The sequence below is a fragment of the Neolamprologus brichardi genome, chromosome 12, assembly GCF_056152115.1.
Source record: "Neolamprologus brichardi isolate AB-2024 chromosome 12, ASM5615211v1, whole genome shotgun sequence".
In the NCBI taxonomy this organism is placed as follows: Eukaryota; Metazoa; Chordata; class Actinopteri; order Cichliformes; family Cichlidae; genus Neolamprologus; species Neolamprologus brichardi.
The window spans coordinates 29,187,750-29,207,455 of NC_142115.1; the positions used below are offsets into that span (position 1 = coordinate 29,187,750).

General features: G+C 39.3%; 1 protein-coding gene across 1 annotated transcript in view; it reads left to right on the plus strand.

Moving 5' to 3' along the window:
* The window catches only part of si:dkey-215k6.1 (transmembrane protein 132C), a 257,482-nt gene that overhangs the window by 79,528 nt on the left and 158,248 nt on the right, over positions 1-19,706 (plus strand). The window contains exons 2-3 of the mRNA XM_006790028.3: positions 11,645-12,063; positions 12,928-13,505. Of these exons, the coding sequence (XP_006790091.1) occupies positions 11,645-12,063; positions 12,928-13,505 (997 nt within the window). The remainder of the gene's footprint in view (positions 1-11,644; positions 12,064-12,927; positions 13,506-19,706) is intronic.

Genomic DNA, 19,706 nt, shown 5'->3' on the forward strand with positions numbered 1-19,706 from the left:
CTTGTTATGCACCTCTCAATTTCTGCAACCTGGCTAAGGTGATGCGGTTTCATTGAAAGCACTGTTGTCCGTTTTTGCTGCTATTTCAATGTAACTAAACCAAGGCTCAGAGAATTTCAGATTGTACAAAGGGAGATGTTATGACAGCTTGAAAAGATGGAATTTTGTTTGTAGAAAACCTGGAAAAAAATCTCCACAATTTTTTTGCTTCTGATTTCGGCTACTTCTCCTCCTACACCAGAGCTGATGTGGAGGTTTTGTCTGAGTGGTGACACATACTTCATGAAAATATTGCAGAATATTGTTTGGCAAACTCTCACCACCGACATAAATGCTATGATGACATCATTGCATACGACTTGACCAATGCAGTGACCATAAGTAGGCCATAAAACATTGTATGGGCTATTTCACAGCCATCTGATATCACGCCAAAGCTTAAAATGGACACGCATGCTGAAGTTTCAGTACCAGCAGGGGGAGATAATATATTTAAATCCAAGAAGTCGTTAGGGACCAAGGAACGTATAAAGTACATTCCAGGATTCTTAATCGCTAGAAACTAATAAGCTACGCTGCTTATATATATTTATATGTAAATGTGTTAGCAATATCTGTTTAAATGCTTACTCGTGATTTTTTTTTTTAAATGTTGGCTTGATATAAAATATCTCCGTCTGTTGGTCCTGCAGTTTACTACAATGTCTGCATGCGTGTCCATTTTAAGCTCCGGAGAGGCAAAGTGTGAAATGGACAAGTTGGACCGACGTCTCTGCTACACGTTTTGTCAGGATACTGGATTGTTTACAGAAGTATCTGAGAAGTAGTCCCTGGAAAAAGCTTGGAAAAGGAAAGATGCCTTCAAAAAAGTACAGGCGACTGGTTGAACCTTCTGTTTATTTATGTAAACTAACTTCTTTTTTTTTTGTTACTGTGAATTGGCTGCATATCTTAGAGCCTGGCAAGATGAATTCTATTATAATCTTATACTGTGGATCTTGTGAGAATGCCTATAAAAAGGGCTAATGACAAAGACAGAGGAACGTGAAAACAAACTGAGGAGAGGAGAAAAGTGATGCTGGGAGGTATACAGGATTTAAAAAAGTAAGCAAGTAAAAAAGAAGCAGGCAGAAAGTGAAAGGGGGTTACTGGATCCAAGCAAGTTGGATGGAAGGGTAGGGAAAGGGATTAGTGGTGGTGGAAAGAGATAGTAGTCAGACCATACCTGGGGAAATGTGACTCCACTGATCCTATGACAGGGACATCAATCAACAGGTGGTGTGCATGGGTGTGTTTGAAAATTGTGGGGTAGACAAATTCAGCAAACACACCAACGGGCAAGGACAAACTGAAAGGTAACTTAATCACAATAAAAAAGAGGGTGGACTGAAGCAATAATTCAAGGCAGGAATATGACTCTATCCACGACCACCTTGTTCATGTAAAAAACAGTGTTTGGGGTAGCCTGCTACCTGTGGTAGGCTAATACTATGTGCAGATGTTGAGGGTGTGGGCACCTATGACCATCTTGAAGGAAAGATATCCAAACCGTAAAATACAAAAACATTTAATTGACCAACAATCCCACAATATTGTGTTTTAAATGTTTGTTTCTATGGGTACACCTGCAAAAAACAATCAGTACAACTACAAATGGACAAGTTAGGACAGCAGCCTGCACTTTTAAAAAAATGAATGACTTTCAAAGTTATCACAATAGTTTATTTGATTATCTTTCCATTTAAACATTTGTATATAGCAATATTATTTTTAAAAATAATATTGTGTATGCTGGCTAGTCTTTTTGAGTGATCTGGGACATCCATCCATCCTTCCTTCCTTCCTTTTCCACTTTTCTGGGGCTGGGTTGTGGTGGCAGTAGTCTAAGCAGAGAAGTCCAGACCTTGCTCTCCCTGAGCATCTCCTCCAGTTTGTCTGGAGGAACACCAAGGCGTTCCCAGGCCAGCCAAGAGATAGAATCTCTCCAGCATGTCCTGGATGTGCCCTGGGGCCTCCTACCGGTGGGACATACCTGGAACACCTCACCCAGGAGACACCCAAGAGGCATCCTCGTCAGATGTCCGAACCACCTCAACTGGCTCCTTTCGATGTAGAGGAGCAGGGTTAGGGGGCTCTACTCTGAGCCCCTCCTGGACGGCTGAACTCCTTTCCCTATCTGTAAGGGAGAAGCCAGCCACTCTTTGGAAAAAAACTCGCTTTTGCTTCTTGTATCTGTGATCTCGATCTTTTGGTCACTACCTAAAGCTACCCAAAGGGGTGTAGATCAACCGGTAAACTGTGAACAAGACCCCGAGATACTAAATCTCCTCCTCTTGGGGCAGTAACTCATCCCTGACCCAGAGTGGGCACTCCACCCTTTACCAGCTGAGGACCATCGCCACAGACTTGGAGGTGCTGATTCAAATCTGGTACCTGACAGCATAAATTGCATCTACACCTCATCATCTATCCCTCTCACCAATCCCTGTCTTCTGACTGTTTGTTTTGCTCTGCACAAATCTTATCCGTAGAAATGCAGATAGACTTTGTATGTATTGCTAAGACACTCCAATAGTTGCCAGAAAGTGAAAGTCACACCTAATGCATAAGTTCTATAGACTTAATCCTGTTTGACATATTGTCACTAAACAGTTTGCAGGTCAAAAAGACTCTCAGGCCATAAGAAAAGGAAGTCCACTCCAATAACTAAACTTGTCACATTAGGATAAATTCCAGCTTTTAACATTACTTGGGTCTGGCATTGAGCACATTTAGACACAGTTTAAACCACTCAAAATGATAACTTCAAAAACAGAAACATCATCTGTTTTATAAGTGTGAGGCAACTGACCTGAAATAATATTTTGTTTTTCTGCAGGACAAGCTTTAGTTTTAGAGCCCTGGTGTTTTAGAGTTTCGATGCCTAAACAAAACAATACCTAAAAACAAAAGCCCTTTAAATCTAGTTCTATACTTAAAGAAAAGTAAATTAAAGTGCATGCCAGTAAAGCACATCAGAGATGCAAAAAACCCAAGGGCAATTTATTGAAGTTAACTGACGGTCCAAATTCCCAACTAGTAAAGGTTTTATTAGACCCTTTGGCTTTGGAGGGGTCTTTCTACAGCTTTTTACAACTAATACTACAGCCCTGTTTTATAATATAGGGTTTGTCTTCCATATCCAGTTCAGATAGTCATAATTTCCTTAGAGATTATTAAAGTATTCTGATTCTGATGACATCATCAAAGGATATTTCTTGGACATTGTTTCTCCACAGCCACAGAAGACCTTTTACAACTTTTCACATGTCGATCAGTTGTGCCTATGACAATTACAGCTACATTAACCATTACAACCAATGGAGTTCCCCTGGAAGATTAAAAGTATCATTAATACTAGCGATAAGAGATCACACAGGACAGTATAAGGAGGGACAGACAGCAAGAGAAAAAGAGATAGAGAGACCACCAAAATAAACTCTATGCTCATGATGAATGGGCTGCTCAGAAATAGAAAACTCATCCCTCTCTCATCCCCTCCATTCTCGTTCTCCCTGTTATCTCTTCTCCTTAACCACTCTTTCCTTCCTTTCTTCCATAACTCACACCATCTCTATTTATCTCGCTGTATGTGTCTGCAGCTCTTTCAGTCTCCGCATTTCTTTCCGTCTCACTCTCTCAGATAGTGTGCCATCTGTGTGATCAATGGAGTTCATTCTTTTCAAAAAATTCTACCATGATAGATTTTCTTTCCCGTGTCGTGTGTGCACTGAATGAAGCAAAAGCAACCTGATGTTTTGATGCTTTTATCAAACACTTAAATTTGGACATTTGGTGGATTTTAACAATTACAAAATATGTAATTGCTTTAGTAGAAATATTAACTTTTTAATAGAATCACAATTACTTTGCTAGCCATGCCTAAAAATTTATAACGTATACTTTTTTGTTTAAGTCTAGAACAAAAAGAGACAAAAGCACACACACGATAACAACAATGGTAAGACTGGCAAAGAGGAACAGAAGATTGAGACCAGAGAGGGAACTTGACAGCATTAGTTGGCTGATGACGGTCACACATGAATGGAAATTGCGAGTAACGGTAATTGGGTAGCATGGTTTTCTCCTGTGGTCACAAGACAAGAATCCTATCAGCTTTTCAATAGTATTTTAATTTTGCCACCAGAGAATACAAAGTACTACATCTACTACTACATCATACAATGTAACCCTAAGAGTTGTTACAGGATAGAAAATTGAAGCAATCGGGGAATTGCAGCATTGACGGATTTTACAAGTGATGCTGGCTGCATCACAGAGTGTATATCACATTCTGTGAAAATACCATCTTACCAGCTAACACTGTATGTTGCTTTGTGAACAACAAACCGCAGATTGCTAGTGACCTGAAAGAACTACTTAATATAAAAAAGAAAGAAAAAAGAAGAAAAAAGCCTCAAGGTCTGGGGACATAAAAGAACTGAAAAGGGTGTAGAATGACCTAAGGGTGAAATGGAGGAAATGCAAAAACTCCTACAGGTGGAGGCTGGAGGGCAAACTGTAGCAGAACAACATGAAGGGTATGTGGAGTGGAATTAATAAAATCATTGGGTTCAAGTGGACAGAGAGACGAGCACGGGCAGCCTGGAGAGAGCAAATGAGCTAAACAATATCTTCAGCAAGTTTAGTTCAAAGGCCTGTGCTGCCTCCTCCATCACACACACACACACTAAGTTCCACACAACCCCCCAATACCTTCCATTATTTACCTTTCTCTTTTGCTTTCCCCCAAGAGATCTTACCCACATGTGATAAACCACCTCCTACTTGACTTTGACTTCTAGTGAGGTTGCAAGACATCTGGAGAAACTACATCAGGACAAGGGGCTCTAAGGGCCTGTGCTAGCTGGCTGTCTGTGATTCACATTTGCATCCTGTCTGCAACCTGAAGCAGGAGAAGATACCAGTGTTTTGGAAAACGTCATGTTAGAAACTGAGACCTCTGCTACCATCAGCGGTACAGTCACACTCATAAGAGTCATAAGCTCACAAGCAGGAAAAACTGTGATTGGAGAACATGTAAAGGGGCGACCAACCAACCACTAAAGTGACTCTGATAGTTCAAGATGGCAATACAACAGCAATAGACTCAGACTGCTATCAGGATGCAGTCAAATTGGGTCAAATTGGCAGGCAAAAAAATCAGTGTAATCACCAGGTAAACACCTATCTTTCTTAGTCACAAAGAGGTTGCCATCCTAGTTTTGCTGTAGTGTTACTGAACCATTAACAACTATTGACCAGGTGCCATCACATGACATCTGATTAAGGTGCTGGAGAGACTAGTTTGAGTTATTTTGAAATTGCAGGTGAAAACATCTCCAGTTTACAAATAGACCAAATCTGCAAATGGATGACACATTAATCTACATGCTGCAGAGAGCATGCTCCTATTTTGTTAGTACCAGCTGCTTTGTGAAGATCAGGTGCATTTAACACCATTCAGCCAGCTACTGAGCGAGAAGCTACAGGAAATGGCAGTAAACACATCCACCATCTCGTGGATTACAGAGTACCTGACAGACAGGCCATAGTATGCGAGTCAGTCCTCTGTCTGACTTGGTGATGTGCTCAACAGGAAGATGTGCTGTCTATTTGTGTTCACCTTTTTACACCTCAGGCCGAGATGTAAGAGGTACTGAAGCCGACATCCTTCAATGTGTACAGCAAAATGTTGGCAATTTTCTACCAGTCAGTTATGGGGTACATAGCGTTATTTAGAATTATCCTTGTAGAATAAGTCAATGAATTGGTAAATGTGTGTTTTGAGTGGTCAGTAAGTAGAAGCCAGTCCAGTCCATTCCATAGTAAATTCAGGAACAACATTTTAAAACAATTTGACACATTCTGCCTGGCAGTGAATGGCAACCCTGAATCACATCAGATACATAAAGATGGATTATGCATCTCAAAATATTTTCATAATAAAGTTCTCCCTCCATTTTTATGTATAACAATTTACTTTAATATACACTCTAGTCTTTTACAAAGCTGTCTAAACATTCATCATTCATCCACACAGTAACCGGCACTTTTTCAAACAAGGCTGACAATGAAAGATAGTCTTTGTGTGCATGTATGCCTGTGTGTGTTTATGTGTGCACCTCTCTGTAATTAAATTTAAGAATCAGACTCAATATTTAACCAACACAATATCGGGCACTGCTGATAACATTATCAAATCTTGGTATCTGTCCTTTTCACTCATACCCATCTGGCTTTTCTCTTGCTCTCTTTCTTTCTTTCTCGCTTTTCCTGTCCTACACGCTCCACTGTGTTTTGATTACTGGCTGAATTTGTGTCTTTGTACTTGGAAATAGAGCAGGATGGGCATTTTGAGAGGGGGAAGAAGGATCACAGATGGGCCTTGTCAAATCTCTGTACATCTGGCCTTCTCACTGGCCAGTTTTCTACACAGAGAGACACAGAATGATCTATACTTATATTTCATGACCATTTTGTTAATCATGATCATGCATGCACAAAGATGAATAAGGGACAGGGCTAGTTTTGAATGTCATATAAACACATACGCATAGTTAACCATGCATGCCCATGAATGAAACACGCACACTCGAGTGCTCATAAATACACACACACACAAAGACAAACTGTGCAGCAGGACACAGTGGGTATGGACTCCTGTTGTGGTTTATGGTTGCCAAATAATGATGGCAGGGAATCAGGATCCTGCCAGGTTTAAAGGTAGCCAATAGCATATCAGTATAAGGATGACAGAGGGCCAACTCTGACTTGTTGTATAGCGCCACCAATTGAGCTCAAATTGATGTGTCTCTTTCCACTGAAAGCCTTTTTTATAGTAATGCATCTTTAAAAAAAATATAGATTTCCTGTATTTTGGCATTTATTTAATTTGTAACTCAGGTTTATTAAATTGCCCCCAATGCTGTGTTTTTTGGGGTGCAAGGCTGCTACCAATCACATTGCAATCAAACATTGATCAGTGCAACAGTGCAAATAGGACAATATTTCATTAATATGCAGAGGAACTTTTTTTCCCCCAATTTGTTTCTCATATTTTGATGATGTTAATGACTCCATCCAAGGGTCAACTTTTGTCTGCATGAAAACGCTCTGCATGCACGTATGTTTATCAGCTGTTCAAGGTCCCTTTCCTAGATTGGGACATATGCTTCATAGAGTCCCGTGGACACACACACACACGCACACACACACGACATACATGCAGCAATATGCACCTCAAAGGTACTCATAATGATAGAATAAAGAAAAAGGAAACCTGGAGCTTACTAAGAAAATATACTGATTATATGACCACATGACCTATCTGCCAGACATGATTATTTCGAGCTATATCAGAAAACCAACTGCGGGTACATTTCAAAGGAGCTTCTTTCCGCCAATGACTCTCAACCTCCAAGAATAATAGGTATCAAAATATGAAGTGCTTATCTCCATGCTGCAGCCATAAATCTGCATAATGTGGCATAATGTTGATCTCTAATACTACATGAAGTTTCATATCAAGTAATAAATATGACATCACCTTAATAGGTTATTTTTTATGGAATAAACCAAAGCACTGAAGATCAATGAAATACGTATTTTTACATATTCTAAAAGCCTCTTACATTACACAGCCAACGACTCAAGACTGAATAGGTCAAATCTCCTGCATTGTTTGTAATATATTGAAGAAAAAGGTGTTGGGTAAGCAATAAAGTTCTATATTCGACAAAGTTTGCAGGGTTAGGGCAGTTTCCCGACTTTCTCCTTTCCTCCATGTGCATTTGAAACAGTTCTGCCAGAAACCTCTACTCCTCTTCTGTACTCTCAAGAAATAAAGCATTTTACTGTACCTTTAGTGGTACGAAGGCTTATCTGTAGGTACGTACCATCTATGGTACTGCAAATGTACTCTCGACAAGAGTACTTAAGTCTTAAGCCTAAAGAGACCCACCTTTAACCTCTGGTGATACCTAATGTATTGGTGCAAGATCTGACTTGTTTTTGGGGTTTTTAAAAAGGTAAAAAAAAGAAACTGGGTACCAACTAATTTGTATGATATATTAAATTTTTATATTTTTGTATATTTAAGGACAGAATTTCTAGGTGAAGTCAAGTGGCAGAAGGCTTCCACTTGGGTGCATCTCCTGTCTGCTTTTTGCAGATGATGTGGTTCTGTTGGCTTCAGGTGGTGGCCTCCACCTTGCACTAGAGTGTTTTACAGCTGAGTGTGAAGCAGCAGGAAGGAGAATCAGCACCTCCAAGTCTGTGGCCATGGTCCTCAGCCTAAAACTTCAGGGTCAGGGATGAGTTATTGCCTCAAGTAGAAGAGATTAAGTATCTTGGGGCCTTATTCATGAGTGAGGGGATCATGGGAGTGGGAGATCGACAGATGGATTGGTGCTGTGGCTGTGGTGATGCAGACACTGTACCAGTCCATCATGGGTGTCAATCTTCTCACCTATGGGTAGTGACCGAAAGAAAGAGGTTATAGACTCATTTCCCCCCAAAAATGAGTTTTTTTGGAAGGGTGGTTGGCCTTTCCTTTAGAGATAGGGTGAGGAGGGCCATCTGGGTGGGGCTCAGAGTACAGCTGTTACTTGTCCACATCAAAGGTAGCAAGTTGAGGTTGTTCTGGGTAAGGTGTTCCGGGCATGTCCCAGTGGGAGGAGGCCCTGGGGCAGACACAGGACATACTGAAGAGATTATATCTCTCAGTTGGCCTGGGAATGCATTGGCATCCCCCAGACAAGCTGGAGTAGGTGGCCGGGGAAAGTTCATGATGCTGCCCCCAAGACCCGGCAGCAGATAAGCAGAAGAAAATGGACAGATATTTTAATTTTATGTTTTATTTTGTAAAAATAAGCAAAGCAAAGTGGAGAAATTTGTGTTTGGCTGATTATTTTTATGTTGTAACAGTACCTCTTGGCAGTATACCATCAGACATTAGGTGCTTGGTGACAAGCACGCCACATTTGCTTAACTTGGTATTGTGCAAAATGAAGTTGCAGCATTATTTGGAGTGAGCCCTTGAATCATCTCCAAATTTAAGGGGATATAAACAGACTTTTCAGTAGTATAATATTTATTGCCAAGAAGCACTGTTACATCAATAAAATAGTTCAGTTTGCAGATTTTACAGCTTTGTTGCTTTACATTCCTTATGTCACTTTGCTAAGTTAATTTTATACATAATTATATCTATTTGTTTTTAATTTTATCCAGTCATCTCCCTGACTTGCATATTAATAACCATTTCCAGTCTTACCCACCATTCAATCCACAATTAATTCCACATGCCTGAAGGCGCTGGAGGCACAGTGAGAAAACATGGCACCATCATCAGATGAAGAATAAAGAGAGTTACCAATAGAGGGTAGATTTTTAGGGACAGAACGTCAGTTTGAGTTTGTACAGTAATACAAAGTAATGACCATTATGAATTTGAGAAAAAGTTATAGTTTTAGAATTATTTTTCTCTACAGATTTTAATTTGGTAGCAGCCATATTAAGCTTCACTCCAAAGCTTTAGTGATACAGAAAAGTATCCATCTGTTCTAAACTGACCTGAGACAAGATTTTGTGGTGAAGTGTAATGTGAAGAATATTAGCATCTTCAATCAGTCAAATGCTTTGTCTGCTCATTTTTCCAGAAATATTTCAGTTTTTGTCTTTATCATTTTTTTATTTTTCTCTTTTCTTGTGTTTAGTCATCTTCCTCTACTTCAGCCTTCTTCCCTTTATTCTATTGCTCTCTTACTCTTCTCTTTTCCCTCTGCTTGTCTCTCTCCCTTTAAACTGTTCCCTATGTGCCCACGCACCATAACCAAACCAGCCTGCTTATTCATGTTTCACTGAGGTATCACTTTATTTCTGTGCTATTATTTTTTTCTGTGTAGTCGCCTCGGTATGACTTGCCCCAGACAGCGCTACGCTGTCCCACCCTCATTATATTTTCACACTTCGCTTCCCTAGGACACAAAATGCACACACATTTCCACACACACCAAATGCATTATGTGTGTCTTTTGTTTATGCCAGCTTGGGTTCAATGGAAATCCATCTGTGTGTGGGGTTTTTTTGGGGGGTTTTCTGTACGTGTGTATAGGGAAATGTAATAATGTATTCTTTTTTTGGTGTTTTTATCATAGTAGGTTGCCATGTAGGCTATTCATTCATGATAGTTTCCACAGTATGCTTATTGTTATCATCAGGAACTGTCATCACTACAAAAACACTGCACTATAGGCATAAAACTTTTGTAAGTAGGTTCAAATTTTGTTATCTTTTAAAAATGGATAAACGTTGGTATATATTGTTAGTAAATCAAACTTAACTTTTATTTTAGATATATTGCTAACCTGCCAAAGCTTAGCTTAAACAGACAATAAAACACCCTACTGTCACCCAACTCAATCCTGCTAAATCCGAATTGATGGAAAGAAGGAGGCACTTTTCTTAAAGTGTGCAATGTCCACTTTAAACCAGAAATAAATAATAAGAATCACAGAATATAGTGAAATTAAAATATTTTGAAATACCCTGTACAGTATAAGCAAAACTATTTTAACATTTGGTGAAAAAGTTCTTTTGTAGAATCTGGTAAGCAGGTGTTTAACAAAATAAGTTTCCAGGGCATTACGTTCATACATCTGAATCTCTGGCAACATTTATGGTACTGTAACCGAAGACCAAAGCTAGCTTAAAAAAAAGAACCATTCTCTTCCTTGACTTTACTAAGCTGTAACATAATTAAATATTTATGGTGGGGGCATTTAGCTTACATTCACAATTAAACAGGTTACAGTAAGTGTTCAATTCTGTGCTTCAGTGCATTACATAATAAAAATCTGACAAGCCAAACAGATGAAGGTTTAATGTAAGAAATAAAAAAACTCCACTCCCAACACAGTGCTTTCATCAGAATTCCTTGCCCTCTTTGGAAGTGAGATACTGCATCAAAACCACAGTAATCTGAGGCTACAAATGCCCAATGTTTATGAAATGTCTGGCAAATATGCTGGAAGATTGATACAAATTGAATGTAAATATATGGAAATAAACTGCAAAGGAGCAATATGTCATTTTTGATATATGCCTGTGTAAGGCCTTTAGAATAGGGATGAAAAACAGCGATGCATTAATGTAACCTGTGATGCTCAGTCTAACACTAATATATAAAACTGTGAGCTAATGAGTTCGCACATATTTTGCCTTGTAAAGAAACTATAGAGAAATACAGTGTATTTGGATCTGTGTTGGTGGTTTTTAACACGTGTGATTTATTTAGAAAAGCTAATTTATGTGTGCATATGTTTATATCAGTATATGTAAAACTGAATAAATAACACAGCCCAGTGAGCCTTGCATTTAAATACTTGAATTTATGTTGGCAGATGATTAGCTGCTTTGGATTTCTGTAAAAACTGAGACTGTAAACAGTAAACATTAGATATTTGTTTTATGAAATGAGTGTTTTTATAATTCTAATGTTGTTAACTATTTTCTTTTCATTTTTCTTGTCCCCATCCTTTTTCTCTTATGCTTTTTTCTCCTTATTTCTTATTTTCCTCATTTATCACCCATCTCTCATCAGTGTCTGACAGCCCATCGGTAGCAGCAGGCGGTGGACCAGGCGGAGGGCCGGACATCTCCCAGTCCCACTTCTCCTCCTCTCTTCCCACCTACCTCCCTGTCCAATGCCAACTAAGTGGCGCTGATTCCGCCTTCTTCCTGCGAGAAGCCAATCAGGAGGTTATGCGAAATGGCAGCCTATCATCACGGACTGAGCCATTCTTTCTCCACCAGCTAGAACCAGGCATTTCTGCCCCACACTCTCTGCCAAGTGTAAACTGCAGTTATGGAAATCTGAGCACTGAGCAGCCAATCCCTGTGGAATTGCTTCAAGGTCCACCACCACACCTGCTCCTTTCAACAAACCGTGTGACGTTGAACTGGAAGGTCAAAGGTCAGGTAGTGGTGCCTAAAGTGGGATCAACAAGGCCCTGGATACAGGTATTGTATTGTTTTGTATTGTTTACTTGTTTTTTCAAACATATACTGTCTTAACTTTGAGACTTCACATACAATACACTTACCCATTCAAGAATCAAGAAGCACTAATTACATCATTTGGTAATTTATTTACCTGTATGTGCTTGCATTCAGCTTTATTTAATACTTAAAAATTGAATCCATTTATTATTCAATGAAAACAATGTAAAACCTGCTCTTAGAGACATGTTTTTTTTATCCTGTTAAACCTGCTTTTTGGCCACTAGGGGTGATAGGGAGTAAAATTGTAATAGAAAGCATCTCAGGCAAACACATGTTTGCATATTTGGGAGAAAAAAAGGATATTAGTATTTATTATATTTATATCCATCTGATTGGAGAAGCTCCCATATTCAATTTCTGTCCTCTCTGTTATGGTTTCCTCAAATTCTGAAAGGAAACAGTACAGTTCTGTAGCAGCTAAATACTCCATTATGTTCACAGGCTAGTTGCCCATTTTTTGTGCCATACAGCAGGGAAATGTAAGAGCAGTGAGAGTAAGCCAAAATAATAAAGCTGTGGTTCAGAAAATTAAACCAATGAGCTGTAAAGCTAAGAGGCTGCAGAGTCAGGTGATAATTCTTTATCACTTTATCACCAGGAGAAATACCCTTTACACACAGTAATTTGGTCCAGTGCTTATACAACATAAAAACATTAAGTTGCCCAGCTTTAATGAATAGACGAATATCTGAGATCTGTAAATGACAGGAGAGAAAATGGTTTTATAAAACAGAGAGATAGATAATTTATAGTCTTTGATTGCGTCTTACTAGCTGTCCAGATTTTTCTATTATGACATTATAGGTTTTGTTTCTTCTTCAGGTATTATTTTACCTGGTAGGGCGGCGTTGGGATGAGCCTGAACCACCTCCATCATCCCTCCTCCCATGCATCAGGGCCTTGGCCATCCGTGACACTAGTGAAGCAGCACCCTCGGCAGGCTGCCGACTCATGGGACCATCTGGTATCTGTGTTGTCCGTCTGGAGATTCCCCCAGCTTGGTTTACACCACCACAAGTGAGAAAGAGACCTCCTGAAGTGGCGCTACCGTCAGTGGATGTGTATTACTCAATTATACCAGTGGAAGGTGCTGGTCAAGAGTGTCCCTCCATTGTTAATGAGCCATGGAAAGCTCCAAGTGCAAACCCTGGGCCACATGGTGGTCTGGCTATGGGCCTTGGGGGGCAGTGGAGCACCCTAGTGGATGAAGGTCTTCAAGACATGCTGAAAGTTGGTTCTGTTGCAATGAGCATGGGCCCTGTTTCTGCCAAAGGAGAAAGACTACAAATAGATGACAATGTGGAAGTTTTGGAGCCTCCCAGTCCTGTTCGGCTTGGCAGAACAGTGGCTTTTGCCATCTACATGAAGACAACTTCAAATACGGAACAGTTTACATTGAGGTGGGAATGCATACACTTTCACTTTATCGTCTGGCTTCGTTTTTGTTTGTCATTCTGATATGCATTTCAGTTTCACTCTGGTTCTTTTTCTGTCATCTTCACTTATTTCTTTCCTTCCCATCCGCTCTCTCTCTTCTTTCAACACCGCCGCCTCCCGAGGTTGATGGCTGTCACCTTTGTGTACTCAGCCTCTTTCAGGAGCCAGCAATGCAAATAACAACTTCATGAATATTCATGTGTGATCCAAGGAGGAAAGAAAACACTGAAAATGAAAAGCAGGAAAGGGAAAGGGTAACACTGAGGGACTTAAGGTTGGGAAGAGAGACAAGTATAAGAAAAGGTAAAACAAAAAGTCATGCAAGGTCAGCTACATTACGTTTGTTCTGACATAAGCAGCAGGATGTTTTCAGGTGGCTGTTTGTAGGGGGAATAAAATCTTTTCTGGTGACATAACGTTTATAACCCCTGATCTTGAGCTATTATGGAGATCTGCATTCAGTCTCTGCCTCATCATTTCACTGTCTTTAGGGATTTCAGGCTGACAAATGATAGATGTGCAGATTTATCATTCTATAAAATGTACATCCCAACACACATTGATGTGGATTGCTGTGGTATTACCATAAAATTGTACTCCTACGAGGGTTAAAACAATTCAGGATATTTTGGGGAGCTTTGTGAACCATGTTATGACTCCCTTTGTCACATTAGGCTTGGGTTACTGTGTTTTAACATTTGCAAAGGATTTCATTTGGTTTAGCTAGTGAAGGCTGGACAGCAAAAAGTACTCGGAACAGCTTTAGCTGATGCACATTTCCAAAGGATGTGTTGCCTCAATATATTTTCTGGTAAGTAAGGTGTCTTGAGTTGTTTCCACTCATGTATCAGGCGAATATCAGGATAGTCAAACATTTGTAGTTGTGTTTTCTCACATGTAACACATAGCAAGAGATAGTCAGCCTCAGAATCCTACAACTGGAAACAATCGGTTTGCTTTAGACAGGGCTGCTGCCTGAGTAGAGCTTTCAGGAGGCAACATGTGTGACATCCATTTACTCGTTGCAAATTCACTGGACAATTATCTGCTGTATTTTCACATGGTGCAATAATGTCTACACGGCGTAGTGGTTTGCACATTTGCCTTTGTATGCAAAAATCCTCAGTTCAAAATCAGAACAAGACATAAACGTACCCTCAGTGGGTCATAAGGTATCATACTCTTAGTGTTAGTCCCAAGCTTCCAAAAAGGAATCTGTGTTAAATCAAAAATGTGGTTCCAGCTGCAGTGGAGAGCCTTGGGAGACGAGTGAACAGCCAGAAGAACCTTTATTCTTACATGTGTGCAGTTGGACATAACTCGGACTTGGGAACTGCCAGGTTTAAGACAGCCAGACTAATTTTAAGACAGCCAGACTAATTGATTGTTCATATATACTTCCAGCAGGTGATCTAACTTGATGCCTAATTCCTTTTTTTTGTACTACACATTTGGACCATTTATGTTAAGTAAACTGATTTATGTAATCAAGGGACATATATACTACCACAGACAGTCAATTAAAAATTAAGATTGATATTAAGCAAGTCAAAATCCTTTTACCATCAATTTACACTTAATGTGATAGTTCATCTTTAACAACCACCAGAGTTTATTGTTGTGTACTTACGCTATTAACAAATATTTTGGAATGGTTGGTATACACAATTGAGTAATTTGCATCACACGAACAGTTGCAACAAGGCTAGCAGGGGAGTCGGTAAAACACTGGTTATACACATTCAGAGTCACCATAAGGAGGCAGGACACAGAGTTGTGTTACTGGGGTTTTATGCATTAACTAAAGGACATATAAGCCCTGCCTAGTTGGCTCAACAATAACAGCTTGCAAAGCTGGTAATGACAGAACTGTTTATGAAACACTTGACTGTTACCGTCTGATTCTAGTCAAAATGAATGGTCAACCCCCGAATATTATTTATTTTAACTAAATTAACTGGCAGTTGGTATTGGCAGTTTGGTGTCATGAAATGGCATCCCAAATCATTGTGCACCTTATTGTTATGCATTTTTTACTTTTCACGTCTCATTCTATGCCGTCAATATCCTAACCCTGAGATGCATGCTAACCCTAACCTTTTCACATGTCATTTGACGGCATCAAATGACACCAGATAAAGGTTATGGCTAGGGTAAACACCAGAGTTAGGACCGATAGTTGAAGAGAGAGATAGAAAATCAGTGAAAAATGCATTAAGATCCATCCATCCATTCGCTTCCGCTTATCCTTTTCAGGGTTGCGGGGGGCGCTGGAGCCTATCCCAGCTGTCATAGGGCGAGAGGTGGGGTACGCCCTGGACAGGTCGCCAGTCTGTCGCAGGGCCAACACACAGGGACAGACAACCATTCACACTCACATTCACTCGCACATTCACACCTAGGGGTAATTTGGATTATCCAATTAACCTATCCCCACATTAAGATGACAAGTGAAATATAGTCGCATGCTAATCATATGCATTGTTAGTTTAACTAAGCATTTTAAAAATACAGTTTCTGAGGTTATTTTATGATGAAAAGATGTTATAGATTAGTGTTCTTAGATCTTCAAACAAATCAATACATTTAGAATTAATAGATTAAAAATACATAACCACCTGCACCAGTTTGTGGAAGCTATCCTGTTGCTTTTTGAATAAAGCTTTCTGCCCAATTGTGTTTTATGTATGTGACTAAAGACTGGCCACTTACGTAGTTCATCAAATGCAAAGTAGACAAGAACTCGTAGGTTTACTTGCTCGTCTGCAAATTTAGTCTCAAGATTTACATTGACAGGTAAACAGAGAAGTGACAGCCTACACGCACCACAGATGAACAGCAGTCAGAGTTGTTTCTCTTACCTTTAGATTATGCACTTGAATTTGGTGTGAGAAAACAGAATTCAGTTGACTACAGTCTGCAATCTAGTGGTGAGATTTTACACACTGTACCTTTAACACTATAATCAAAGTCAGTTTGACACATGTTCCTTACAGATACAACTATATCTAAAGTTGTGCATTTCTTTGTGCACATCAAATGTGAAGTTGATCTCAGGACACAGAAGGAAACAAGAGGCGGCCAGAGTGCAATGCAACTTGTCTTGCTACCTGCTGACAAACACACACAGACGCAGAGGGAAATAAATATTCCACCAACATCCACTGTTATTTCTCTCTGCCATGAATACACGCATACGTCATGTGAACATTCATGCATACTGACGATGTTTGTTTTATGTGTGTGTATTAAAGCACACACCCAAACACAAAAAACACACACTTACCTGTTGAAGTGATGAGATGTGATGTTTTGGTTCCCCCTACAGACACTTTGTCTCTGCCTTCACCGTGGAACACCATTGTTGTGTGTATGTTTATACATTGTCTTGTGGGTATGCAGTTGTGCCTGGTACTGCTATGGAAAGAAAGTGTATGGAATAAAAATCATCCTTTCCTTTTTTAATGCCAGGCCTGTTATTTATTGTGGCTATCTCGAATTATGCTTTGTTTCTGCTTCCGTTCAGTGTTTTTTCTCTCCTAGGTTTGTCCACTCATTTTTCCACGTTTGAAAAACGTCCAACTTCTATTTTACATATTTCACTTATCTCCTATCTTTATGTCTCAGTTGAGAAATGTGCCTGTTTATATGTGTGTGTGTGTCCTACCTGCAAGTCTTGCCCTTTGCCCAAGCAAACAGTTCAATGGATAATCTCCCATGTTAGACGCAGAGTCAGACATGTAATAAGGCTTAAGTGGATTTCATTCCTGTGCGTGAGCGGGTGTGTGAGTATGTATGTGTACGACACATAATAAGCCTTAAGTGTGCTCCATTACGCTGAGGTGATGTGATTATGATAAACTGCTGAAGAGATGGAGGGACACGGAGAGAAAACGAGTGAGAGAGAGACATACAAGAGTGCGAAATATTAGAAAATGGAAGAAATGAAAAAGAAAATTATCAGAAAAGTCTTAAGAGAAATGGGTAAGAAGGTAAAGCAATTCACTTGCCTTTCTTCTTCGTACTTCTGAAAAATTAACTAAGAATAAGATGGAAGGACCAATGACAAGAGGCAGCATGTGTTAACTAAATTGGACGGGGCATCCTTCCTGTATCAACTGGCCTTGAGCTTGTAGTCTCACATAACCACACATGATTCTGTCAGTTTGGGAAGAAACTACATGTCTACAGACAATGAGCTCAAACTGTCTAAAAGTGTGGTACTGATTAAGTTACACTGCCAAGTCTTCCTCCTCCAGTTCTTTTTTCCAGTCATAGCTTTTACTCTGGTCATTTTAAATGTTTCATTTTTCTACTACTTTGACTACATTTAAACAAAGTCAAAGGTTTCACCAGATACATCTCTGTTATCACTCAACTTCTCTTTGAACATCTAATGTGGTTTTAAAGTAGATAGCTCTCCGCGTGTAATGTTGTTACTACCACGCTGCTTTGAGTTCATTAATATCCTTTTATGGACTAAGAAGAAAATTAGAAGTAAAAATTCATCCATCCATTTTCTTCCACTTATCCAATTCAGGGTCACCAGGGGGCTGGAACCCAGTTGGCTCTTGCTCATATTTTAAACATAACTAGCAGCCACTTTCTCATCATTCAATTTTCAAGTAGTCAGTTTTTTTTTTTAATATTAATTATTTTTTTTTCCAAAATATAAAAAAATACTGTTGTGTAGAAACAGACATTTGACGAATGTTTTTTCTCAAACTCCCCTTCACAGAGCAACTGTCTGCTCATTAACCATGTGACTGAGTGAAACGAAACATCATCAATTAACAGAACAGACATGCTAGATGAATTTCTAATTAGTTTTTGACACGCACAAGCTTGAGCTTTTATAAACAATCAAAGAACTCTGTGATAATGGGTCAAGCATACATTGACTCTTGGACTCTTTGTGCCTTAGCCTGTATTTCTGAAAGGCAAAGAGGAGAACATGGGGAGGAGAAAACACCTGAGAAAAGAAGCCAGTCTGTTTTTGTGCTCATTGTGTTGTTCTTTTTACAAATTCGAGATGGGTTGTTTGTCATAAGTTTTTTTTTCTCTATCTTGTTATGTCACTATTTTTCACTTCCATCTTATTAGCTGCACATTCATTTAGGTAACTCATCTTCAATGCTGTGCTCGCTGACAGGTTTCATTTCTTTACTCTGGGCTTTTTACTTCTTTCTTCCAACATGCTTTTTGTTAAATGACACATCCTTAAAATGATACAATGAGGAGACTAAGGTCATATGTATCAGATCAGAAAAAAGAGAGTGTTATGTAGACAGCAGAGGTGAACATTGTCAGTTTTTGACCACGCAATCTGTGCTATGGTGTTTCTAGGTGTTTTACAGTGTCTACTGGTCTTCAAGTTTGTTTCAAGTTTGTCTTTTGTTTTCATTTCCTTTACTACATCAGTGTCTTCAGTTAAAGTGGCTGTTACTTACTTAGACTTCCAGTCTATTTTCTTCCCATGAGTGAGAAGGACTTATCCAAATGTCTATAAAAAATGATTTCTGTAAACGGCGCTGTAAAAAGTTTGGATAATGGTTGGCCTTGTATGCTATGTTTTTTCAAGGGTAGTCCCATGTTACAAACCTAATTTCCCCAGTTTCTGTGAGGCCAAGTTCCATCCTCTGTGCCAGCACCAGAACACATTGTTCTCTGTTCTTTGTTAGAGGTTGCTCAACTTTAAAATATAATAATGGGTTGTGATAAAAGCTTGCACATTCTATCTGGCCATTTCCTCGGGATGGATGCTCTTTCACAGCCTTGTTTCTGCTTGTTCTATTGCCTTTTGCATAAAGGCAATTATTCTTCTTGGACAAACTCTTGGACCAACCCAGAGTATATTTTGTTAATCTAAGCTATTGTAGCAGTCTCTACGATATGGTTTGCACCCTTCAGTAACAAATGATACAAATCAAGAACTTACTTTTTAATTGATTAAATCTGAGATCAGCAGAGCAGAAAATTGCTCAAATAAAAAAAAAAACCAAACCAGGCAAATTAGTTAGAATCTCTTAGCTCACTAATCAGTGACAGCATTGCCTGTAACTTCAAAAGGCGGAAAATCAGGGCAAAACTTGATGATGGATTCATGTTCGGCGCAGCTCCAATTCAGTCAGCATTCAGCGAAAAGTATTTAACATCGTCTAAAT